The sequence below is a fragment of the Serinus canaria genome, chromosome 1 (assembly GCF_022539315.1).
Source record: "Serinus canaria isolate serCan28SL12 chromosome 1, serCan2020, whole genome shotgun sequence".
Lineage (NCBI taxonomy): Eukaryota > Metazoa > Chordata > Aves > Passeriformes > Fringillidae > Serinus > Serinus canaria.
In genome coordinates, this window is record NC_066313.1 from 40816028 (window position 1) to 40843790 (window position 27763).

Genomic DNA, 27763 nt, shown 5'->3' on the forward strand with positions numbered 1-27763 from the left:
TTAAGCTGGACTTTAGCTGGGCTTTTGACATTATCTTCAATGCTATCAACAATTGGTTACAGTTTGTGTGCATGAGTGCTAAGGTGGGCGTGCTGTGGGCAGCATTAATTATGCTGAAGGCTTGGGATTATCTGTACAAACCCCAGTTTGCAGCCAGGTATTGGTGCTGGGTAGTGTGCCTTGGGGGCTGTTGGGGTTTTTACTCCAGCCAGAAAATACATACCATGCAGCTGCTCACTCACTGCCCACCACCCCACCCCGCAGTGGGGAAGAAAATCAGAAAGAAAAAGTAAATCTTGTCAATTAAGATAAGAAGATTCTAATACTTGAATCAAAACAAAATATAATAATACTAATGATATTAACAATAATTATAGTAATGAAACAAGAGAGAGGGAGAATACAACCCAGGAGAAACAAGTGATCCACAATACAATTGCTCACCACCTTCAGGCTGATGCCCAGCTCATCCCCCAGCAACATGGTCACCATGCTAGGTCTGCAAAAGCACTTGAACACCTAATTCTCACAGTTTTCTATAGGATTTTTTTTAATATTTTGTGGTGCTGGTCTTTACATTTTAGGAGATCCTTTTGAGAAATAAATATTCTTTCTTTCTCTAATGGGTCTTGTTGCCTATAATTTAAGTACTTCTATTTTCATAAAATCATATCATGGTTGGGGTTGAAAACGACTAATAAAGGTCATCTAGTCCCACCTCTCTGCCATGGGCAGGGACATCTTTCTCTACATCAGGTTGCTCAGAGTCCCATCCAGCCTGGCCTTTGAACAGTTGCAGCGATGGGACATCTACAGCTTCTTTGGGCCACCTCTTCCAGTGCCTCACCAGCCTCACTGGAAAGGATTCCTTCACTGTAAAGAATTTCTTTCTTATATCCAACCTAAATCTACCTTCTTTCATCTTAAAACCATTGTCCTTTGTCCTGCCACTTCAGGCTCTGGCAAAAAGCCTCTCTCCATCTTTCTTATAAGCCCACTTTATATATTAAAAGATGTAATAAGGTCTCCCCAGAGTCTTGTCTTGTCTAGACTTAGCAACCCCAGCTCTGTCCATCTCTGACTGTTCCAGCCCTCTGGCCATTTTTGTGGCAATCCTCTGGATTTGTTCTAACATAGCCATTCTTTCTTGTTCTGGGTCCCAGAACAGGAAATCTACTCCAGATGAGATCTCAGGAAAGGAAAGCACAGAGTAGATGGGAGAAATCATCTCCCTTGATGTGCTGGCCACGCTGCTTTTGGTACAGCTCAGGATATGGTTTGCTTTCTGGGCTGCAGGCACACATTTCCAGGTCATGTCCAGTTTTTCCTCCAGCAATACTGGCAAGTCTTTCTCATCAGGACTGCTCTCAATCCATTCGTCCCCCCAGTTTGTATTGATACTGAGATTGCCCTGACCCAGGTGCAGGACCATGCACTTGGCCTTGATGAACTTCTTGAGTTCTCATGAGTTCACTTCTCAAGTCTTTAAAGTTTCTCTGGATGGCAATGTGTCCACCTATGAACACACAGGACCTCTCAACTTGGTGTGATGTGCAAACTTGGTGAGCAGTCCCATTGCCTGTGTCATCAGTGAAGATATTAAATATTATTGGTCCCAACACAAACCCTTGAGGAACACTGCTCGTTACTGGTGTCCATTTGGGCATTGAACCATTGGCAATCAATCTTTGTTCAATGCAGATAGACATACCTTTCTTTATCCTTGCAACAGTTCAGGCATCAAATGTGTATCTCTCAAATTTAGAAATGGGAATATTGGGGACGATGGTAGCAAAGGATTTGGAGAATTTAATGTAATTTTTACCTTTTTTAGCATTCAGAATTTAGGACGCAGAGAAAGGGACACATTAATTACTGGTAATGGTATTGTGTACTATGGGCATTACTGTTTTTATTCCTTTTCCCCAGAAAACTGTGTTAGAAAGACTGGAATAGTTTATATTAAGGCACTTAAAATATTTTTGTGTCTTTTAATTATTCTCTAAATTTACATACGTGTGAATTTTTATTTTTAAGTATCTTTAAGATTTTTTTTACATTTTACTCTCCTTTTCATGCCTTCTGTTGTTTTTTTCCTCAGAACATGAATGAAGGAGTAATTTTTTTGGCAATTATAGGTTCATTTTGAGCCTATATAAAATCTTACCACATCTGTATACATTACTAAGAGGAGGAAAAAAATTTATTTCTTCATATTTAATGTTTACAATACATATATTGTTGTCATAATGGTTTCTTAAAAAGCAATACTGAAGACATGACAGGCATTTGAAAGCATTTCTCATGCATGAGTTGTGCCTTCCCCTACCCCCACCACAAAGGCTGCCTAAATAGATTTTTTTAACCACTCATCTTTATTAGTACACATTGCAACGAGCAGCAGATTACTGTGCGTAACTCACGATGTTCATTGATTCATTGGAAACCACTGTTCTGCTCTCTGAGCTCCATATTTCATCTGCCTTCTTCTTAAGTATCAGGGGGGTTTTGCATATTAAAGATTTTTCAAACAGCCCTGAGAAAAGTGTCAAGGATATTAGATTATCATACCTCTGGAGAACTGAATTTACTTGGATACCACTCTTCAAGGTGCTGTAGTATTCAATTATCTCCTGAGATTTCATGCTGAGTTATGTTAAGTAGTCTATGTGCTTCCTAGCACTTCTTAATGGTTTTTTTTTTTTTTATTTCTTTCCAAACTCCAAACAAATAAATGGTTTGTGCTTTGAAAGGATGATTGTTAGCATTCATGTGCATAATGCTGATCAGGATGGATAATTTTTTTATTATTATTTGGTGCTGAAGACTTTTAGCCAGTTAATTCTTGTGGCTTCTCTTGGAGAAAGAGGGATTCTGAGAAGAACTAGATATTTGGTAATTTCTAAGTAATAGTGGTAGTTTTGTATGGATAAAACCCACTTTTCAGATTCAAGCATACAGTAATGATAAATACTGCAGAAGACTTAGAAAATACTATATGCAGTATAAATCACCCATGATCAATAACCAATCAATGAACTTATAGTACAAAATAAGAAATTCTCCTGTTTTAATTTCTGCAAAATTGTGTTCCCCAGTCCTGGGCTTTGTATTGTCTTACTTTTGCAAATGTCCGTGCCATTAGGAAAAACCAACATTATCTGAATAATCCAAGAAGAGCCCAAAATAAATAGAAAGTGATCCTGTTCAAATTCTCCATGAAATGTAGGATTTAGTTTTGTAAACTAAGGGTCAGAGATACTGTCTGTCTAGAAACACCACTACGGTAAAAGAAAGATCAAGCTTCTTAGAAGATAAAATACCAAGAACTGTCAGGATTTTTTTTTACTTGTCAAGGAAAAATAAGTTTCTGAAAATGCCTGACCCTTTCATAGACTTTGCCTCTCTGTTTCTTATTGTGTCTCAGTGTCTGGTGGGGAGTTCTTCTGACTGTTTGGGTCAAGTAACTCCTCTCTTTTATTAGATACACTGGTCTATGGCAGGGCTTTTAGGAAATTAATTCCCTTCCTTTTGGACTTCATCCTATGCCCAACACTTAAGCCATATTTTCAGGGAGACTTTTTCTCCTCTTGCTGTTCACTGGAGTGTCATGTCTACTTGTCAGATTAAAAATAAAACCAACAAAAACTCGGATTTTGACCAGTCAAATGAAACAGCCCCTTGAATAAAAAAAAGAAAAAAAACAAAACCAAAGCAAAATAAAACAAACCACCAACACAAAACCAAAAACCAAAAAAATAACCCCCAAAATCAATCAAACAAACAAAAAAACCTGTTAATTGGCAAAAGCCCCTTTGAAAAATATTTTCTATCTTGCTGGCTGTATTTTGCCTGTATTGACATCTAATGGACTGAGTCCCCTCTGTAATTACTAGAAGGACTTTGGTTTTCACTGGGACATACACAAACACAAATTATTCTGGTTTTAGGTTCATTTTTTCTTCCATATTGTGTAAAAGATGCATACATCCTTTTGGAATAAGAGTTGGTACAAAATCCTGCCTATGGGGAAAGAAGAGGATTCAGCAGGCTTCCAGGATTGGGCTCAGCTGCTTCCAAATGCCAGGAACAAGCCCTCTCTGTTTTATCAGATTGCAGGCAGAAGCACCAGATGAAATTCTCCATTGAATTGTTAGAGGGCATGTGGGACTAAATAGCATAGAAAGGTTTAATTCCCTTTTCCTGATTCGGCGTGTTTGAGTGTGGGCAAGAGTAACAATCATGAACGCTCCAGAGAATTGGAGGAGGTTTAACTCAAGGTAATATACCCATGCTAGGTAATGAGGAACAGTCATGGGTTTCATGTGATTATCACCAGTATCTTTGAACTTGATTACTGCAGTCTTTCAGTAATCCTTAATTTCAGCCTTGGAGTGGCTAGACACTTAGAGTAGCTCGGCACTCTGCTTTCTAAAAATGAGGAATAAGTTACTGAATGTGATTTTATTGCACTAAGATAGAATGTAGGGTTGTTTCCCAGGCTGTTGGGCACTTCCCACAGGCTTTTTACCTTTTTCAGGTGAATACATTACATTTGTGGATTAAGTCTTTGTATTTCTTAAAAAGAAGCATTTATATTAAAAAGCACCATTAAACAGATACTCAGATCCAACACAAAATCTGTGGATCTGGACTTCTATAAATTTACTCAGGTGCCTATAAACCCCTTATAGAGCAATGAAGTACTCTAATGAAGCATGGGTTTAATCTTCAGGGAGAGTCCAACATGAAGATAGCTCACAAATCCTGAAGAGACCAATATCAGGAGCAATACCAGGAAAAGAAAATCTCAGGGTGCTAATTCATCAGATGTGCCCATTTTACTGTCTGCTCTTTCAGATGCCTGGTTTCCTGTTATCTCCTTCCTTTTTGTTGGAAAATCAAGACATTTTGCAAACTGACAAAGAGCCAATCCAGTATAAAATTTGATTTGTAAGTGTATTTTGCAATCCCAAGTGAATGACAGCACCTTTGAGGTTCATTCTTTCTTAAATCACTCTTTATAAGTTTATCCCATCCAGGTAGCTTGTACTGCAAGTTGTATTACTTTGAAATTTGGCCTGTGACATTTATGAGAACTATTTGTTGGGACATGCCTGCTGTAATTAGGGCTACTGTATAAAAGCAGATTCTCAGGTGCCTTTTCAGAACACAGATGGAAGTTCCCAAGGATAAGGTTAGGCATTGGCACAGGCTTTGCTAATATAGGAGAGTTAGGTATTTTGCCATGTTTTAATTATGTGTCTTAAAAGCATCGAGTCAGAATACATTTGTTGCTTTTTTTTAACCTGAATTGTAATAAACCTGCAGGATAGAAAACCCTTGGGGCGCCAGAGTGTAATGGAAAAGTGTGGCTTTTAGGTGAGAATGTGCAAGAAGATATGATTAGGAACCTAAAGACAAGGTAGTTTTTTTTTTTTAATATTACTGTGTTGCAGCATAAAGGCCTTTTCTGGTACCAGTTTTGAGTGGCATGAGACCACAAGTTCAGATCCTCCTGGGTTTCAGTTGACATGCAAGCCTGGGGCATGCCTGGAGCAACTTACTGTGCCAACACTGGAAGTTGCTTTTCAGACTGAATGGTGAAATACCAGTTTGCCGCAGTTTACTCCCTGGTAAATGTTCTGTAGCATTTTAGTTTTAGCATGGGAGGCTGGGGGTTTTTTAAAGTTGCTTTCTTAGCCAGCTGTTAACTAACCTGAGTATTAAGTGGCTGAGTACATTCCAGGGTAGAAGGCTGCTTTGGATATTGCAATCCACTGAATATTTCTTACACTTCACCTGCATAGTTCTCCTCAGCCAGGAAACAGCTAATATTGACATACTGGCATGCTGATTATCAACTGACATAAATGTCATGAATACTATAGAAAACAACTATGCTTATCTATGATAGACATGTTTAGGCCTGTTTAAGTGTTCAGTTTCCAAATAAGGCATGTCATTTAAAAATCAGAACCTGTTGCTTTATTTTTTTTTTTTTGATACAGTCATAAAACATATGCAGCAGCTTTCTGAACCATGTGCCAAAATTGTGCCACATATGTTGTGACCACCCTGAAGTTGTAAAACTGAATGTATATGAAGGATAAGTTACAAAAAGTTGCACAGAACAGGTGAACACTGTCTAAAAAGTAAATAATCTATTTCTTGGGGAAGAAAGTATATCACGACAATATTTAACACAGGAATAAAACATCAGTTCCAGTCCAGACCATGTTTTTTCATGTTTACTACCCAAATTCACCTATAAAATTTAATATCTTTTGTGACAAGACAGCAGTTTTAGTGTCCAGTCCTAGTCCTTCAAAGGAGGGTCCCCTTCCTGCCTGCCTTCCCTCCAGATGAAAAGTTTTGCCAGCATACTGGGATTTCATTTTCATATCTGGTTCTTTGTTATCTTTAACTTCTTTTTGTCAATTGTATTTTCACCTGGCACAGACTTAGTTGTTTTACAGTTAAAACTCAGTGAATGCATTAAATGGGTTTTGGAATTAAATGCTCTCAAATTTTAATTATATCAGATTTCAAATATTGAACCAGCTTCTTCTCCCGTGAGTAGTTCTAGCTTAAGTCAATACGAATATTTTATGAGTTATGCAATGGGATTTGTCCTGCCTTTTATAAGTAATCCTAACACCCACACACAGAATATTTCTCTAGTTCTTATTCTGTGAAAATGCAAGTTAGAGTATGGACTGTGTAGTGACTTATCTGTTATGCTGAAAAAGAATGATAGAAAGGAAAATGCAAAGTAAATTATTTAAATTATTTGCTCCTAAGAATATTTCAAAAGAAACAAATATAAATAAAAATAGGAATATATGTCTATCCAATATATATGTAATTTGTATTGCATATTTTTAATCATCCTACTTTTAAATGAAATATTGCATGTCCATTTAGAAGCAAATTATTTTATTTTCAGACTGATAAGTATGAAAAATTCCACTGAAATGTCTTGTTCACCTAATTAAAAATAAAAGTAGGAATAAACAACTTGTCCTACCTCCGAGTCTATTTGGTTTCCAAAGTCATCTTTCTCGAGACCTTTTTTTGCACATGTACTTGGTCCAGCACCTGGAACAATGAAGCCTTTGAGCACAACATTACTTAAGCAAATAAAGTTATTCCTATCAACATGCCTAAAATTTTATCCACGTTTTCTACTACAGGCTGCATCGTACATGCCTATATTTCAGATAGCTGTCTCAGGATCAGAATAACCTTTTTAATCATAAAAATGCATTAACACCAGACTCTTTCACTGGAAAAAGACTGGTTCATTTTAACTGCCATAGAGATGAAAGCTAAATTGTGAATATTAACATTCTCAAGCAGAGATACAACCTTAAATAAATATCTGTTAAGTAATTATAACTCTTTTTCATGCACAAATACCTTCCTAAATGAAGACATTAAGGGTTTTTTTTAAGTCTTCATTTATTGATACACAAGTCAAGGAGACATCATCTATAGAATGCTAAATGTATGCTGAAACTGGTATCTTGTATTCTTCCATGAATAGAGGCTTTATGTTTTCTTCCTTATTTTAAGGAGAAATCTCTCCTTTGTGTCTGTCATGAACAACCCCAGAGGACACAGCATGGTGCTTCAAGGTAGCTCCAGGCCATGGAAGCAGCCTGGCTCCAGGACAGACGGTCCGTGGAGGGAACGTGGGGAACAACACCACACAGGACGACTTTGCAAATGTACACAGTCCTGCCAACTGCAGCAAGGTTGTTTGGTGTAAATGTCCTGCAGAGTGTCAATACTGAGATTTTTGTCCTCCCATCATCTCCAGGGTTAACAGCTCAGCAGGGAAGCGCCTGCTGCCTCTGCTTATATCTGTGCAAATTGTCTCTTATGAAACTGTCCCATGAGGGACGTAGGCAAATGTCCAGTTTCTGTAATGGTGATGTTTGTTTATTTGCAATTAATTAGCCTGAGATTTGGCTCAATGATTTGGAACCTGAGTTAGCAGGTAACTTTAGCAGGAGGAATGAGGTCACCCTGTCTTTTGTACTTTGGGGACATTGTACCATGTGCTTCTCAGCCTGGAGCCACGGCACAAAGCTGCCACGTGAGAGCTCCTTCAGGCTGCCACTGGGCATAATTCAATATCACAAGCAAAACACAATGTGCTTAAGGAATTCTGTGCAATTTTACAGCTATAGCCTGGTCTCTTGGTGACACTTTAGGATCCCCAGCAAGGGAGCCAGGGGTGATGCCCATTTCCTTCCACTCTGCTTCCAGAGAAAATACCCTCAAGGAATAATTGTGGCCCACTGCTCTTTTTGGAATAATGCTTCAGGGCTCATGTTGAAAAGGTTGGATGTCACTGCTTTAAGCAAATTGGAAAATTCAAATCTACATTGTATCTCTTTAGGAAAATAAGACAGTTGAGGTAATTTATAGCATTTAAGATACTGTACTGTGAAATAATGTCTTGTCAATCACATTGAAAAGGGCAATGGAAGCACAAGCCAAAATACACAAAGAACTATTAGTGGGCAGCAGGTTTTCCTACAGTGGTTTTTGAGCAATAGGCATAGATAGTGTTGTTTCTGGCAGCAGTGTGTAAATAAAATTAAATAATACTGGGTTTTTAAATGAATTATCTTCTGCTGTAGATTTTTAGAAATAGATTTTCATTTCCAATAAATAGATTTTAATTTCCAAGTACAGAAGTGGAAACATCAAAAAAAAAAAAAGGTCAAAGTGGGTTTTTTTCTGGTTTTGCACTAGTACAACTGAAATTCAACCATATTTACTATTTTATTTTCAACTTAAATTAAAATCCAAAATGCCAAATACATATTCTAGGACTTTAAAAGTATCTTATATCCACTGAGCAGTTCCTGTGTTCCCACTTCTCATTCCTCTCAGATACAGAAAGTCCCTCTGTAATGTATTATTTTTCAGTTAAGTTTTTTCAGCCAATTCCCACATCTTCTGCAGCTTCTTCAGATATTCTTTTATAAACTAATTATCCACTGAAGACAAGACTGCCTTAAATGTTTTCCACCTTTCTGATAAATATTCTTTGTACCAAGCTGCAGAGTAATTTTCTCTGTCTTTTTCTGCCTTGGTGACTATTTCAGCTTTGTTTTCATGCTGTGGGTTTGCTGGAGAGGTTTAGACTAAACCACCCAGGACATGCTCAGTCCTGATGATCATGATACAGTGTACTCAGGGGCATTCAGTGACAGTTGCAGAATTCCATGCTTTCTTGACCAGGAATACAGAGCAGGTATCTTGCTGCCACTGCAGGTAACAGTTATGCAGATACCAAATTGTGCCTATTGTTTTTATTCACGGTGATGCCCTAAATGGAAATAATTAAGCAACATCCATTCTTATTAAAGAGATGTTTCCACTCTTTTGAAACCTTAGTATTTTTTTTCTCCTGGCAAGTCCAAGGCAGAAATGCTCGCTTCTGCTCATTAAGACTCGGGATTACACCAGAGTGTGCTTTTCTGCAAATAAACAGCTGTTCAGGGGAAGGAAAATACCCAGCTCTAAAATGAGCAAAGTTCTTAAGATCATTTGCTTTCAAAATGGTCAATGCAAGTGCCATTGTATAATGAAACGTCACAGGCACTTAACTTTTATGGAGCGGTTATTGACTGGTCACTGTGTTCATTTTCAGACATTAATGCCAAGGTCAGTTGGCATTAAACTAACCAAAGTCCTGATCAACATGTATTTCATACTAGAAGCTTGCCAGGATTTTGTTCACTATTTTCTTCCCTGGTCTTTTTTCAGACAGGCCAGTCACAGCTTTCAATGTCTGTTTTCTTTTACCTGTTAACTTTCCATTATACCTTGCCCATTTCCATCTTTCCCACTAAATGTCACTTCCTACAGCTGAAATTTAATTTGAATTTGTTAAATGTATTCATTCTACCAGAGGTTTGAACATTAGTTTATGATTACTTCTTGGCATATAGCTTGCCTTAGTGGGATGTAGTAAATTAGTCTAATCATATGATGAGTACTTACTTCATTCTGTGTTTGTTCCTGCTAGGAACTGAAATTGTCTCTGTAATTGTATGCAAATCCCTTCACCAGAATAAGGAAACTTACGTGTAGCTGACCATCCTCCACAAGAGAAGCATAAAAGTCACCTAACTTATAATTCCACTTAAATGAAATGTTGTATCTTCTTATGTGAAATGTAGATACAAAATAGTAGAACGAAATTTAAAGATTGTCAGTGGCTGATACTGTGATTATATTGCTGATTGCTTTTATTCCTGCTCTTTATGCATAACATTATGTTAATAGTGTTCAATGTTCTCATTGAACCTGAGAAATACTAATATTGGGATTTTTCATTTTAAACATGGTAGAGTGTCCTCTCCAAAAAGTACATGAGACACATGATGGAGGGGTTTTATGAGTTGCCTTCAAGAAGGTGTCTGTTTGCTTCTGCTGCATGGCAAAGGATACTGGATGAACTAGCTCAAAATTACCCAAATTCAAATCAGTCAAAATTTCAGTTGAGATAAATTCTGTAATACTCTAGCTCTAAGGCATGTTTTATATATTGGCCTCAAATCACCTTGATTTGCTTCTTTGACCTCTGTCAAATATTTTAGCACTAATTTTTTAAATGTGGGCACCAAAAGGAGATTCAGCCATGTAGGAGTAGTCCAGTGCTCTCTGTGAAGATCTTATCATTGTCTTCCCTGTTTCTCTGTCTGAGTATCTAGGTGTTACATTAGTCTTACAGCATTGCTGGAAAGGATCAGTTCTGTATAGCAATGACTGTGATAGTAGTGTTTGTGAAGACACTTGCATGAGGCAAGGTTACTAAGTGCCTTCTGCTCTGCCCGTTCTTTTCAAAGGAGTACTGAAAAGAGTTGGAAGAGAGCAGGAAGCCAAAGCAATCCACATTCTCTGCTCGTTTCCCTTCTTTGAAATTTTTGTTATTTCTTTGCATGCTGGTTTGCACAAGTTCATATAAAGCAGTTATGGATATGCATACATACAGATGTATTTACTTGTTATTATGTACATATATATGTACACTTGTAATGTCTCGAAATATTTAAAAGAACTTATTTAAATGTTTTCTCACTTTTTTTTTTTGTTTTCTTTTTATTTTTCTTTTTTTTATGTAGGATTTGGGTTTTTTATATGTAGGATTTGGGTTTTTTTAAGATACTCAGATTCTGAGCCCTTTTCAGGGTTTAGTTGAGAGTGATACTTGCAGTCCCTAAGATGAAGTGCCTGGCAGGTGCATTATTTAACATTGTAGAATCATAGAATCATTTAGGTTGTAAAAACTTAAGATCAAGTCCAAACATTAACCCAGCACTGCTGTGCTCACCCCTAAGCCATGTACCTCACTCTACACATCTTTTAAATGCCTTCCAGGTTAGTGACTCGACTCCTTCCCTGGGCAGCCTGCACAAAGGCTTGAGGACCCTTTTCATGAAGGAATGTTCCCTAATATCCAATCTAAATCTTCCTTGGTGCAATTTGAGGCCATTTCCTCTTGTCCTGTAACTTGTTACCTGGCAGAAGAGGCTGACCCCCACCTGGCTGCACCCTCCTTTCAGGCAGTTGCAGAGAGTGATGAGGACCCCCCTGAGCCTCCTTGTCTCCAGGCTGAACACCCCCAGCTCCCTCAGCTGCTGCTCACAGGACTTGTGCTCCAGACCCTTCCCCAGCTCCAGACATGCTCCTGCCCCTCAATGTCCTTCTTGCAGTGAGAGACCCAAAACTGAATTTGAAGCCAGGTAAGGGGAATGATCATTGTCATTGCACTTCAGTAAAAGCCACTATATGAAATCTTCAGATGTTTCACAAGTTGCTGCTCCAGTTCAAAAAGAAGGAACCTCATCTTAATGCTGGTCCATATAAGAAAAGCACTGAATTCATTTTAGGAGCTGGAAGAAAATTATAGGTTTTTAGGATTTTCTCCAAATTGTTTTTTTGTTGGGGAAGCAATTAACTTCTAATAAATTTGTGGTCCGTGTGTCAGTTTAAAAGATATAGTAAGACTTATTTCAAACTTACTTCAGACCAGTGGTAACCATCACATAGCATTCAGATTTTAAGTCCTGTTTTCCCAGGGATTATTACATTTTTCTGATAGAGGTAAATACTTAAAAATGTAGTTTTCAAAAACATCTTAAATGAAATTTATCATCAGAAAAAGTTTGCCTGGGATCTACAAATAGAATTTATGGGAGGAGTAAGGTCCTAAATATTATTTGCTGTGTAGCTGCCAGTAAATATGGACATGGCCACAAATGCATAGAGATAGAATTAAGGTTGTGACTTCTTTCAAAAGAATCTTTGATAATGTGAATATCCGTCGTTTCAGTCTGAAGACTGTTCTTTCTATTTTCTCTCAGGCAAGCATTAGAAATTACACAGGCAGTAGGCTGAGGCTGCCAGGTATTTTATAGTAAAACACTACTTTTCTAACAAATCCCTATAGAAAGGAGGCAGAAGAGCTGACATCGAGATCTTCATTTAGTACCTGCAGTCAGTTCTGCCCTAGGGCACAGGACAGATGCCATATGGGGAAAAGTAGTACGTGCCAATATAAAGACAGCAGCACAATATATTAACCATAATACATTAGGGGACTGCTAATTTCAAGATATACCAGCTCTTGAGAGTGTTAGCTCACAGTGCTAATATTCTTTGACATGGTTCTTTAGGATGTTATTTACACAAACCTCTTGTACATTTGTATACCATCACAGGGCAAAGCAAATCCTGTTGAACTGAGACTAGAGAGGTAAATTGTTGGCAAGCTAGCAACTTCTGGAAAACAGCTATGCCTGAATGAAGATATTGTGCAAGAAGGATAATTTATTACTATCAGTCTTCCAAACTATAGGTTTTAGTGAAAGAATTTTGGCAAAAGGTAATAAGGAAAATATTTGAACTTATTTTCTTTTCTTCCAAAGTGGATTCATTTTTTCCTCTTTTCTGCCTCTTCATTAAAAATACTGATAGAGATTAGCCCTAAAAATTGTCCCAAGATGACATATCAGATAAATGTTTATTTATAGAGGCTCCATAGATGGTCTGACAGAGGGTAAGCATAACACATGCTTCTCTTTTTTTCCCTCTTTCATTCCACATGTTAGCTCAATTGCTGGGGGTTTTTGGGTAAAAGTTTGTAAAGTTTTAATAGCACTGTGATTACATGCAGTTTCTAATTCAGCATTAAAATTCTGTAGAAAAAATATGCTAAAATTTGCTGAGAAAGTGTCTCCTTACTGCTTGTGAACTACAGAGGAGCCAACGACCTCTCACCTGAGCCAGTTGTAGCTGAAGCCTATGGCATAACTGAAAATAGACAAATAAAGGCAAATAATATATAAAATGCTAGCAAGGTAAAAAAATTTGGTTTTGGCATTTATCTGTAAGTACCTTTGGATGTTTTCATCTCCATGCATGCTTGTCATAAGAAAGATTATGAGCCTGCAATGTTATTTTGAAGGCATTTCGTGAAATGGGAAGGGTAATGGTATCTGAAAACTCTGAAAGCCCAACCAAAACTATAAGACTGTCTTTAAAACCAGGGCTTTTCTTCAGTCCTTCTCAAGTTCCCAGTTATCTCTATCACTTGGCACTTTGATGAGACACCTTTACAGTGTTTTTCATATGAAGGCTGCAGGCTCTGAAATGCAAAGAAGGGGAAAATCTTGCTTCTGAGTGGGTGTAGCATTAATGGGACCTGACATAGCTTGAATCTTTGATCATGAATTCCCATTGTGGTGTAAACCAAACCTCCTCCCATATGCTCCCTGAAAGCACATTTCTTAGGCTATGTTGCTCCACTTAAGACTTTAAAAAAAAAAGAAAAAAAAGAAGTAGTGGCTGTAATATATTGACAGCATCTTCTTGTAGCTTTGTGTTGTCCTCAGGAAAGAAGGATTATTAAATACTGCAGATGAAGCTGCACAGGTACCAGTCTCAAAAGGATTAAGGGACAGAATGGCAGAAAGTCTGACCATACACTATTGCAGGATCTTGTTTTGAAGGTGTCTCTCAAACACCTAGAAAACATTCAAGGTCATAGTTGTCAAGGAGGCAAGAAACATGATCTCAGAGGGAGTTTTCTTTATCATCAAGTATTCCAAAATATTTGAAACAAAAATACAATAGAAGAGAGAGCTAAATTAAATTACAAAATTATTTTGTTTTCTAGACATTGGAAAAAAATTACGTGTCTCATTCTAAGGCAAGTTTTTATATTTCCATGAAATTTTGCTAGATCAATGCCTTGGGTTGGCATGGCAGGGGTTTGGTAAGGGGGTCTACAGGGGTGGCTTCTGTGAGAAGTTGCCAGAAGTTTGCCCCATGTCTGACAGAGCCAAAGCCAGCTGGCTCCAAGATGAACCTGCCACAGTCTAAAGCCAAGCCCACCCCCGATGGTGTAGCTTCTATAGGATATTGTGTTTAAGAAGGAGAAAAAGCTGTCCAACAGAGATAGAAATGAGAATATGAGAGAGAAAGAGCTCTGCAGATGGCAGTGTCAGTGCAGAAGAAGGGGTAGGATGCTCTCCAAGCCCCAGAGCTGAGGTTCCCCTGCAGCCCATGGTGCAGACCGTGGTGAGGCAGCTGCGTCCCTGCAACCCATGGAGGTCCACAGATTATAGAATCAAGCAGATTGTAGAATTATAGATGGTTTGGGTTGGAAGAGACCTTAAATGTCACCTAGTTCAAACACCCCTGCCACAGACAGGGAACCTTCCACTAGACCAGGTTGCTCAGAGCCTTGTCTAGCCTGGCCTTGAATACTTCCAGGGATGGAGCACCCACAGCTTTTCTGGGCAAAAATGACCTTCTACAGCCATATGCATAGCTGAAGAAAGGGGAGGTGGAGGGAAGGTATTAAGAGATTTTTTTTTCCACATTATTCTACTCTGATTTGATTGGCAATAAATTAATTTTCCCCAGTTGAGACTGTTTTGCCCACAACAGTAGTTGCTGAATGATGTCTCCCTTTCTTGTCTTGACCCACGTTTTCCCTCATCCCATCCAGCTGAGGAGCAAGAGTGATAGAAGCCTTGGTGAGCACCCAGCATCCAGCCAAGGTCAACACATGGCAATGAGCTAAAGAAATCTTTTCTTGATGAAATTTCTAGAAGACCTATCAAACACTGATCACACTCAAACTCAGAAAGAAGTATATGAGAGTCACTGCCAAATAAAGAGGTATTAAGTATTGATCCATTCTGGTTGCAGGGTTTTTTTTTTTTTTCCAGTGTCTTTGTTAATGATTTGTATGAAGAAATACAGAATGCATTTGTTAAACTTGCAGAGGATAAAATTTTAAGAGCACTGTGTGTACTCTGGAATACATTTTTTAAATACATCACATTTTCCGCAATGTACTTCAGGAAAAACTTGGATCAATTGCAACATATCCAGAGGAAAGCAAGGAAAATTGTCAGAATTGAGACTAAAACATTTTCCACAAGGAAAAACCAAGAGAATCATGTTTCAGAAACAGAAGTGCAGATAAAAAAGAAATGTAACAACAGTCTCCAGTTATATAAAGGATTGCTTTAAGAAGAAGGGAACAAACTGTTCTCCAGGCCTACTAGAGACAGGACAAGAATGAGTGGCTTTAAATTATGCCAGGGGAGACATTGGTTAGACTTTAGAAAGCACCTCCTAATGATAAGGATAATTAAGCAATGAATATATTACCTAGGATGTGACTGAATCTTCTTTAAAAATTTTTAAGGACAAAGAAAGATATCTGTCTAGAATTTTTTAAATATACTTCATAATATTATATTATATTTAAATATGCTTTTTATTCTTTGGGGGATGGAGGGTTAGAGAGGAATAGATGGAATTATTTCTTGAGTTCCCTGTGTTACTTTCCAATCTCTTTATCCTTTCTGTGAATCAGACCCAAGAAGGACTCAGAACACACCTGTAGTTCTAGCTTCCACTCTGTCATACAAATTGGCCAGTTTGTATGTGCTTTTTGTTGAAAGTTCTGGCTCCAGCTCACACTGTTGAAAAAATCAGGGGTGCAAGTGATTTTTTTTTAAGTTCTGGAAATTCTATGCCGACCAAAATTTGAAATAAAATTGTGTGTTAATAAAAAGGTAATAAATGCAACAAGGAAAAATGAAATATGCATGTTTTTGAGTGCTTGTAGTTATTGGTGGAATGTATGGTCATGCATCACTCATACTGCAAATTTCTTGTATGGTTTTCATTGCTGTATTTTCTGGATTCATCTCAGCAAGATTTGGCCAGATTAAATAAATGGTAGATATTTTTACTAAGCCTCATGTCCAAACTCCTTCAGTATTCATTGAAGAAAAAGCACTTTTGAGATAGATATCTAAGACCAAAAAAATGGGGGGTTTTATGGATCACATGTCTCTCCTTTGAAAGCTTGCATGATTAACTTAGACAACTACTCTGTAAACAGCTGGAATTAAACAACATTAATCGAGTCCTGAATTTTAAATATATTGGCTTATATTTACCAAATTACTTATTGGTCATTCTTCACTTCTGCTGTGAGTTGGATTTATAAAAACTCACCCTAATATTAATTCCTATGGTTGGAAGTATCTTTCATAAAGTAGCTCCACCAGTGTATGGGGCTTTTGGAATCCTAGTAAACCTTGGGAATGAGATTTATTCCTATTTGAAAATTAACTGGCCTGGAAAGAGAAGCAAATGAATTTGCATTTCAGTAACATGCAGCATATGAGTCCCTATAAGCCCATCTTTGGAAAAGACCCGTGTTTGTCAGAGATGTTTTCTATGCCTGGGGTCATAACAAATATATTGCATATGCTGTTTCCAGGTTTATTAACCTCTTAACTTACTAATTCAGTATTGTTAGTCTGCTAACCATAGTAAAATACAGTCATAATATGTTAATATTGCATCCTCTTCATTGCAGAAAATTAGTAATATGTTACTGGACAAAAGTTCCAAAATAGGAATTATTACTGGGGTGCTACTGATTGGAGCAAACAGCCACTTCACTGTCTGTGTCCTGGCAAGCCCATCAGGAATGTTTGCTTGTGCTTAGAGGGTTGGGGAAATGGTTTCCCAGAAGGAAAAGGCTGCTGGAAGATGAAAGTTATTGAAATTTATTATATCACTGTAATTGATCACTGAACTATTTTCTGGTGAAAGCAAGCAAGCAAGAAAAGAAACAAAAGAAAAAAGAAAACAAAAAAAAAAGGAGAAAAGAAAGGAAATATCTGCATTCCAGCAGAAAAAATAAGTCAAGATTGCAATCCTATATCTTCACTTTATTCTTAACATGCTGAAGAGATATAGATATCAAATTTTACTTTTTATTTAAATTTAAATAAATGAAATCAAATCATATCCTGCTGGAAAAAAATTGGTTAGGGGAAAGTCTGAAGAGAAATAAAAAAGTCTGAAAGTTAACTTAAATATTAAAATCAAAAATATTTCTCAGCCACCATATATATGGTTTCAGCTACTTGAATGGAGGGAGGTTGTGTATAGGCTTCAATCACAGGAATGTTGCAGTGAGTAGGAGGAATTCTGGACTACAAAATTACCCATTTTACACACTTTGGCCTCCAGAAGATATCTGACTCTGAAGAAGTACTAATATCTCTACAGCACCAGGTGCACATATGATATTATTTTTCTGTGGCTGATCCATTTCTTGATGAAAAAATGCCAGTGGGTTGTGGAATGAGGGAAGAAGGCTCAAAGAATCTGAGATTTTGTTTGTAATATATTTAACTGTAGTATTGACCCCAATGCATGGATTTCTTGCTGTAGGCATCTCCAGCTTTCATTTTACAGGAAACAAATAGAGTAAAGTTTAATTTTCATGGGGGAGAGGGGGGGTGGGGGGGAGGTGTGTGGGGCCATGGGGTTTTTTTTCCCAGCATTATGACAGTGTGGTCTCTTTTGGAAAAAAAAAAAAAAAAAAAAAAGAAGAAGAAAAGAAAATAGCAGTATGGTATGTCATCACAATTCTACCTGACCAGACAACAGAAAAGCAATGAGAGAAGGGATCAAGAAAACAAAATCTTTACAGGGTTGCCCGTTTGGTGTTTGGGTTCCAGTATATTGAGGTAGAGTTGGTATCACTTGTCCTTTAGCAGTTGTTAATCGTATCTACATTTAAGCAATGACCTATAAAAATCAATTGGCAGACTTCTCGTCACAGGTCATTGGAGGAAAATTCCCCAGAATACAGTCCCAGAAAGAGGAAAAGGAAGTCCTTCTTTCATATAATGTCCTTGCATTTGGGAAGGACTTAGCTGAGCTTTCAGGAAGCTCTGTTGGTGTTTATTTAGTTCGCAGTTGGCTAACTAAAAAAAAAAAAAAAAAAAAAAAGGCAGGCTCTGTAAAGGACCAGGAACTTCTTGATACACATTTCCAGGCTTCAAAGCTATGCTTGGGCACAAACATTTGTCTTTTTTTAATAAATGAGTTGTCTGCATTTCAAGGTTGAATTAGTTGATGAGTAAGGGTTACTAAAAAAACTTGTGAGAGAACTTAGCTTACTTTTATATATTGGCATAGTCCTAAACATTTTGTTAAATAATTGTGTTTAGAAAAAATAAGGATTGTGCAGCTCAGCTGATATGAGCTAACCTAGGGATTTTTTTGTTTGCTTGTATGCAATAAATAGTGTTTCACAATAAATGGGGGGGAATGTATTCCACAAAATGAATCATTCATCTCTCTGTAGCATAACTGGGGATAAACAGCAGGTGAACAGAAAATAAATACCTTTTAGATGACAGCTATAATATTCATGTCTGCTGTCTTTATTTGTGCAAACATCTTTCTAAAGATTAGGAAATTTGCTTGAATAGAAATGCAGCATTCAGTTTCTGAGAATTATCCCAGGTTAGTTTCAGATATTTTTGCCTTATAAAATGTTTGCAGAAATCAATTTTATTTCCTTGTCAGCTGTAGCCAATTATTTTGGACAAATAGGCATTCTCTGCAGCATGTCTAATTTTTATCCAACTGAGCCTGTGAATGCCTTTATTCATCCTGTGTAAACTTCATCCTTGTCAGTCTGTTATATTAAAAATTGTTCCTGCACACTGAATAGATGACCATGTCACTGATGACTTGCACAAGGATTCTGAACTTGTCAGATGGAGAATATTGCACCATACCCCCTTAGTGCTGTTTAGCTGTGTTGTGCCTGCTTGTGAAAACCCTCATCTAAGTGCCAGCTACCAACAAGAAACTGCAGAAGCTTCAAATACCTAAATGAAGGCAGTTGCTAATGAAATGTGGCAAGTGAAACCTTGATCCAAGATAGAAGAAAAGGCTTTCTATGTGTTTGTCTGATATTTGTCATGCTTTGTGCTGGAATAAATTACCAGTTTGATCCAAACACATCTTAGTGAAGTTGTCCAAATCAAATAAGAAAGGAAGGAGGGAATGTCAATTGCTGTTTCAAACACCATTCATTCTGAATCAAAGAAAATGTTAATTAGTGTCAGGAAGCTGAATTAAGTAAATGTTGACTGCCTTGGTAGCACAGATCAAGTCAAAGTTACAGTGTTAAGTGAAGCAGGGACCCCTGTAACATTGGAGTGGTTTTAATATATGTCTATATATGGAAATGAATAGGAAATGAAGCAAGAAATACAATGCTTGGGAAAGAATCTCGTCATGATTTGCAGAGATAATTACAGGCAAAAAGGAGATTGAATATAGCAACAGGAAAAGCAGAATAATTATGCAGCAATTAACAGGAAAGCTGATGGTTCTTTGAAAAAAAATAACAGTCATCGGGTTAAAAATATATGCTGAGTGCAGAAATGTTTTAATACTTGATACGTTGAGTATTTGAATTCATTTCCTGCAATAAAATTCTGTTTCATAAAATAAATATCTCATTTATGTTAAAAAATATGTTCTGCATTTTATGTATTTATTATAATTGTTAGTATTTTTACCTAAAATATGTCATCTGAATTGGGGGGAAAAACCTAATAAATCTTCATTTTGGAGTGCTGGTGCATAATGTCATAAAGATAAGAAAATTCATATTTTAAGTTAATATTTCAAAGACTGCAAATGTTATAGGAGCCAGCAGAAAAATAGCTACTCCTGATTTGCAAGAAGATTAGTTTCTCATGTGCCCAAAAATTTAATTCTAATAACACTGTCGTCTAGTTTCATTTGACTGGAGGCAAACTCAGATTTCTGTTGTGCTGGAGGTCTTCTGCTAATTAGTTAGTTAGCAACCACGCACTCAAAAGTGCTCTTTCTGAAGTGTAACTTACTAAGATTCTTCTTGAAACCTCTGGGGATATCTCTTAGTTCTTCTCCAGGGAACCTGCCATGCAGTGGCATCTTTAAGTGCATTAAAATGACACCTGAGGGTCACTGCACTCAGGCATGGGACACTCTTGTTGAAGAGAGAAAGAGGCTACCACTGGGCAGCCACATCACTAAGGAAGATTTTTAAGAAGTGAAATCTTTCATTTAAAGCTAGTGGGGGAAATTCTGCCAGCTCATGAGTTACAAGCCACAATCTTCTTGTGGTTCTAGAAAGGAGGAGCTTCTCTGAATTGTGTCATTTTTATGAACGTGTTATTGAGAAACATTTCTGTCCTTCTGTTCTTTTTGGTTTTTTTAAGCATCAGCTCTGGGTATGAGGTGTACAATCTTCATTGCTTTAAAAAAAAATCTCTTCCTCTTCTGGATGAAAAATAGAATAATACATGCTTCCTCCTTCATGGGTTGGTCGAGCAAGTCAAGATGAGGTTTGCAAGCTGTCCTAAGTCATGTCATAAGCTCCCCTGCTGCCTCTGTACTGCACATCCCCAGTGGAAAAAGAAATAAAAAGCAGGAAGAAGGTGAAGGGCTGGTGGTCCAGGGAAGCCTGAGACTGCCCTGCAGGTTGAGGGGGACACCTCTGACAGGACACTGCCTTTCCCATCTGTGAACAGCCTCAAAGACAACACAGGAGCACCAAATACTGGTACTGATAAAGAGCAATAATCCTGCCAGTAGTAACAGTTAATGCTTCTCTGGTACCCTTCATTCAGTAACCTCTAATCTCTTTGCATACATTGATTCAAGCTGTATGGAAGCTCTGAAATAGTTCAATATAATTTCTATTTATACATCTATACTGGCATATAACTTATATGTATAATTAAATTAAACAAAGAATTCTCACTAGGAAGCATTAGAAGCTGCTTGGATTAAGTGTTGCTATTAAAAAAGAAACCCAAACCAAAGCATTTGAATGCTTTTGTGGCATGCAAATACTTCTGCTGAATGAGGAGGCTCAGATTTTTCCTTTGCTGTGTCCAGATACAGAAACTGTACAAAACTAATCTGTGAAGCTAAATGCTTGAGTGGAAGAGTTTGTGTGTATGAATCATATGAAGATTATCCATACTGCTCAGCATTCTGATCACTCCCAGTGATTGGAAAATTTGTTAATTGCATATTGTATGCTGATCATGACAAGCACCATAGGTAGGATTCAAATATTGTCTTTTTCCCTTCCCTGCAGGGGCATCTGTTAAGAGACATAATATTGATTAAGGGCAATTCCTATTCAAAAAATGCAATGATTGTGTTACTAGTGTATTGTATCCTTCTCTTTTAGGTTATTCAATACTTCAAGCAATTATGGAAAAAGCAGGACAAAATAGCTGGCAAGTCAGTGCCATCTGTGTGGAGAATTTTAACGATGCCAGCTACAGGCGGCTTTTAGAAGATCTGGACCGAAGGCAAGAAAAGAAATTTGTAATAGACTGTGAAATAGAGAGGCTTCAAAATCTCTTAGAACAGGTAACTCCTGCTTTTAATGTTACTGTAAACATGCTACTGAAACTCCAGATGAGATTGCATTTTGTTTATTTTGTCAATGGAAATGAAACTGATTCTTTTAATTTTCTTTTTTCACTTCATCAGCCTATATTTGTATGTCCACTTGACTGTTCTGCTCTCTTTTCATCTACAATACTTGTCTTAGCAGCTGGCATGTCAGGGCAGGGAGCCTCTCCTTTCCCCCTCAGGACCTTGGTGGCAAAAGGTGCCAGCAGTCAGGGCAGCTGCACATTTGGTCCCACTTCCCAGCACCTCCCTGCCTGATGCCTCCTGCATCAGGGTCAGAGGGTTGCTGGAACAACCTAGTGTTGTTGAATTGCCATTGCTTAGTCTGTATCTTCATGGGGGTAAAGCTCTGCTTTGTCTGAGAGGGGAAAAAAAAATTATTTTAAATTCATTATTCTTTCTGTTTGCCAAATAGCACAGGTCATGCATTTCTAGCCATAAAAAGCCTTAAAATTATTGATACAAATATTTAAACTGATAGTTTTGTCACCTTAGCAGGGTATTTAGGAACACGAAGAGCAGTGAATAAAAGTGCTATTGAACTGGGAAGAGAGGTCATGTTCTTCCATCAGTTATCCATGGAAAGATGCTGCTGGGGAAGAAAAATACTGGGTCAGACAGACTAGCTTCCACTGGGTATTATCTATACCAGTGTGCAAAGTGAATATCAAACCATGTTTGCACTGATGTGCCAAATCTATCTCTACATAGTATTTATGTGTAAGCTGTCTCTTATATAATGGAAAAAATTAAATGATGCTTTAAAAGAAAAATTTTGCCAAATGACAAGAAAAGAACTTACATTTAGCTATCTGCATTTCTTATGATCCCACATATTATATTACTGAGGTGCAAGTTCACTGTTCAGTGCCTCCTGCTGCTGCAGGAATTGCAGGGAATGAATGCCATCTGCTGGTGCTGGACTCTGCCACCACTCTGCTTCTCTTGGTTAATGCGTTCGAGAATTTTGAAGATTTTGTTGCAAAACCATTCATGATGCATCTGCCTCTGATGTCACTGAAAAATGAAATGTCATTTTTCATACAGAAATTCATAAAATAGTGCTCATAAATGCATAAAATAGTACTCAATGTCATATCTACATCAATTTTGCTTTCACTGGCAGAAGGTAAAGAGAGAAGCTGAGAATTAATAGTGTGACTGATATAACAAGAACTTAGTCTATGACTATTGCCAAGAAAAGAACAGACAATGGCATATTGCTACAGATACTCATTTGGCCATTATATCTTTCTTTATTCTGAATGCCATTATGTTTTAACACGCACTTTCTGCAGCTTATAATGAAATCCTCCCCCAGTTCAGCCTACATTGTAGTAACACACAGCACCCATGTGAGGGTCTTCTAAATTACATTCAGAAAAACAACTTCTCCCTCACTTCTGTGTGTGTATATGATGTTACCTGATTTCTTTTACATGGCATGCAAATGTAAAATATAGATAGATAGATAATGATATAGAAGAAGTATGTTCTGTTGCCACAAGTCTTGAAGGACACCCACCATCCTGCATAGGTGTTCCTAGTGACTATCCACTCAGCTGCAAAGGAAGATGAAGTCACTGAGTACATGTTTGGATCTCACTGATCTCACGTGTACATTTTATTTTCATCCAGGAGCTGCCACTTATTTTCCTTCTAGATCAGCAGCTGCATGGTCAGTTCATACAGGTCTGGATTTTGCATGCCTAAAATAGGTAGCTAATGCAAGCCTGCTAAGAAATAAAAATGGAGTTTGTGGCCACAACAGGCTGAATCAGACGTGGTGGGTTTGTCTCACACCTCCACAGGACAAGCCTTAAAGCTAATTGAGTTTTTTTCATTAACTGCAACAAGGAGAGTTGAGGGTAGGAGTTAACACCTTACATGCAGCATACTTGTATCACTTTTAGGAAGTGATTTATCTGGCTACTGTCTAATTTTGGGTGGGATAAGTTTTTCCTAGGAAGTGAGCTTTTTTTTAACTTGTGCTTATGTTATTTGCTCCTAAGTGTAAAATCTTTGCCCTAAATCCATGCTACTGAAGTGAAAGCAAATGGCTTGTAGGCTTACAGATTTTTGTGTTCTCTCAGTAGTCACCGTCTATACATATCTTACATATACATATCTATATTTGCATGACCTAATTAAATTGGAAGTCATGTATTATGTTAATTCTCTTCTTTCCCAATATGCCTGGAGATCTCTCCATCCTTTTAAAGTACCATCACTGTAAAAGCAGGAATGGCATTACAGCCAGGCTAGAGAAAGAGTGCAGGAGAGCTGCAGCTTTACCCTCCCCTGTGAAGGTTCTGGTCTTCCTAGACAGGCTGACCTACAAATCAGCCTGGGGTGTTGGGTTGGAGTTCCAATATGACCATCAAATGCTACTTTGAGGATGGACAGTCAGAAGCAGTCGCAGAAACAACACATTTAGTTTTCACAAAATAGGAATGAAGAAATTAGCAAAAAGAAATTAGCCCAGTGTAGAAAATGCAAAATAACAGCTATTTTCAAATATCAGCCATTGACTCTTTCCCTTTGCTTGGGGGCTTTAATAACCTGTAGCAGACAGGTAAGGTGGCTTCACAGATGGACTAAAAGTTGTCGTGTTCTACCCTGCATACACCAAGGAATTGATTAAGCTTCAGTGAGTCTAATTAACTCAACTTCTTTCCTGCCTAGTTCTCCTGTAATTGAGAGCCTAAGTTGTGACTATACTGTAATACTTTGCAATGTACAAGTAAATGTTCTGCAGAACATTTAGGAAAAGTAATTAAATCTCAGTAATGAGACCATAACTCAAAGTGCTTTGCCCTTAAATCTGCGCTAATGAAGGGAGGGGAACTGGCTTGTGGGCTTGTGGGTTTCCTCTCATCTGACTGCCCAATTCACGCTTCTCATGACTGTGTATCTCAAGCAGTGAAGACTGGAGGCTTTTCCACTGGCTGTGCTATAGAATGGAGCTAATGTGCTCCTCCCCTGCCCATGCCTGCTGCCCGCTGATCTGACGTGGTGCTTTCTGCTCGCTGCCCTCTTCACCTGCCAGCAGAGAAAAAACAGCACCTTGCTGTTTCCTCACTTCTTGTACAACTTTATGGCCACCATTTCCTATTTCCTTTTATCCCCTATATTTCTTAGTTCAGTAGTCTTTCTCATATGCTTTCTCCACTCCGTGTACATCGGTGTGTGCGTGTAGAAGCTGCCTGCCCTCCCCCCCTACACACACACTCCGTATCTGGGACTTGTCTTCACCGAAGAGTTCTCTCCTGGAGCCCAGTGATGTATCTTAATTCCAGACTCCCCCCATGCACAACCCAAGATGTGCATTTTTTATCATGAGATCTTCCTTTTAGGTTTTATGTAGCTGAGATGTTTTGGGCAGGGCAAAGTCTGTATTGATTTTTATGGTGAAATACAGAGAAATGGGGTTTGATTTTCAAACTTCCATTCTAGAAAGGGACAGTAGGGCTGCCATTACATTAAATCCAGAAGATGGATTCAGCCTGCACTCAAGGGTTTGTGTCTGAGTTGCTTGGATTGTTCCCTCTTGTCTTCACCTCAGCAAAGTTTCAGATCTTACCTCTCAAGGATATTCTGAAACTGTGATGGTTTTCTTAATAAAGCTGTGAACATCTACTTTGGTCATGTTCACCCACAGAAAACTGTCTTGGAGGTATTTGGGAACATTTTGCTTAGTTTTGGTGTTAGTTCCCATTGGCACGGATCAGCTCAAAGTCCTGTTTAACACTGAAGCAAGACATCCATTTCTGCACACATGAAAGAGTTGCTGCCTCTGTGATCAGTGAGACAGTGTCTTTAGCCTGAGTCAGCAGATCTCCACCTACACTTCATCATCTGCTTTAACTTAAGCCTACCAAGATAATTTTAGATCCTTTTCATCCTTTATTTTCAGGATGGTGAAAGAACACCTTACCTTCTTAACAGCTTAGAACAACCATAACCAGGAAGACCTTTTTGTAACCTGGAAGTGAAACTCATTCTTTACGCTCCTCTGGCAGACCTTGCTGTCCTGCATCCTGGGCTCTGAAAGACACCACACAAACACCAGGACTATTGCCAGAAGTTGTTTGTTTTGTTTGCTTGCCCACTTGAAGTGATGCACATGATCTGCCTTTGAGAAGGGGAAGCTGTCCTGCACCCATTTTATTGACCAGTGTCATCCTGGTGCATGGCCGGGGGTGGTGTGGGTCTAGTCCTGGACTGTTCCCTCCCCGTGGCCTCTCAGGGCAGCCTTGGCAGTGCTGGTGCTTGGGACAGACCCACAGTCTCTAACACAAGGGAATTCAATGTTTGACATGACCACTGCAGCTCTCCTGCAGAAATAACCCCAAACCAGTGTGTTTCACAGCTGAGCAGGAGCTCCAAGAGCAGTAAAATAAGGTGGAAAGTAGGGAGCAGGGGATTTGAAACTCAATAATCTTTAGGGTCCCTTCCAATTCCAACCATTCTAGGATTCTGTGATCTTACAAAGATCTATTCCATGTTAGCTTTCCCCACAGCTTTCAGAAAGTGTGTTTCCATTTTGGAGAAAACACATCTGCACTTAATGGTTATAGAAAAATTCTTATGCCTAACAGAATGTGTTCTAGAACCTTGTAAGTGATGTCACTATATCTGATTCCTAGTTAATTTACCTAGTCCTTTGTTTCATCTGGTCATACACAGCCATTTTAAAAAAGTGCAACAAGTTGTTAATTCAAAATATAAACCAAGATAACCCTTTATTTGTTTTGCATAAGTGACTAGAAACAGAGGCCAAGCCCCATTTTCCTACAGGCATGAAATTAAGGGGTTTTTTACCACTGCCTTTACAGATTTCTGGGACAAGACAGAGAAACAGAGCTAAAACAAAGACACAGAAAGAAAACAATCTCTACATTTTTATGTAACAGCTGTAGCTTATATAGCAGAATGCATTTCTAGAGATTCATTTTCTGTCAAGGACCGTTGTGTCCTTGTTTACTGACATCCCTTTTTCCACGGCACTTCCAGCAGGTGGTCTTTTAAAAGCACAAAAATATTCTGTTTGAATAAAAGGATGAAAGTCAGTGAAAGAGATGGAAAATTCTTTGCTTCTGTGCCTCTTCTTTACAAGCAGTGTTTCTAAAATGCTCCCATGAATTTAATACAAACAACTTTCTGCTTAAGATGAAACGAATGCTTGAAGCCCATTGTAAGATGATTTCCAGTTCCTTCCAGCTAATCCACTAACACTGGCAGCAAGCTGTACAGCATCTGAGCAGCCCAGGCCAAAGGAGTCATTGGCCACATACAGCGCAGCAAGAAACACACAACTGTTCATTGAGAGTTTTCCTCCTTTTCTTAGCCCTTCTTTTCATTTTATTTTTCTTCCTGCCTTTTTAAAAAGAGTCTATCTCTTTGCATTTTTTGCTCATTTGGTGAAAATCAGAAGTCAAGTCAGCCTAAGGCTGAAGGGTATATCTAATAAATTTAGAAAATTATTATGTTAAACTTATATGCATTTACTGAAGTTCTATCTGAAATGCAGAATCCAGGCTCCAAAATTAATACGCTATCAAAAGCAATGTGGGTTTATTTATTACTGAGAAAGCTCAAACAGAACTAATACCACACATCTATTTAAGCTGAAGTTATGAAACCCCAAGTCAGGCTTCCCAGGCTAACCATTTTTTTTTTCCCAGAATTTTATTCACATTAGTATTTATTTATCACTTAATTTGTATAAATCAAATCTGAAACAATACTGAAGCTACATATTGCAGATGGAAATGGTATCAGAAGTACTGAAACAAGTGATATCCCTCTGTTTTTTTGTGGGCTTTGTTTTTCTCCTAGACCAACTCTTCCACAAGCACCATAAAATTTTTCTTCCCAGAAGTGTACTGAGCAAGAAATAAAA

At 38.0% G+C, this 27763-nt stretch overlaps 1 protein-coding gene across 4 annotated transcripts in view; it reads left to right on the top strand.

Moving 5' to 3' along the window:
* GRIA4 (glutamate ionotropic receptor AMPA type subunit 4) overlaps positions 1 to 27763 on the top strand; it is a 215708-nt gene that overhangs the window by 104200 nt on the left and 83745 nt on the right. For all 4 annotated transcript variants that reach the window (XM_009102785.4, XM_050978843.1, XM_018908441.3 and 1 more), the window contains exon 4: positions 21629 to 21813. In XM_009102785.4, coding sequence (XP_009101033.1) covers positions 21629 to 21813 — 185 coding nt within the window. The remainder of the gene's footprint in view (positions 1 to 21628; positions 21814 to 27763) is intronic.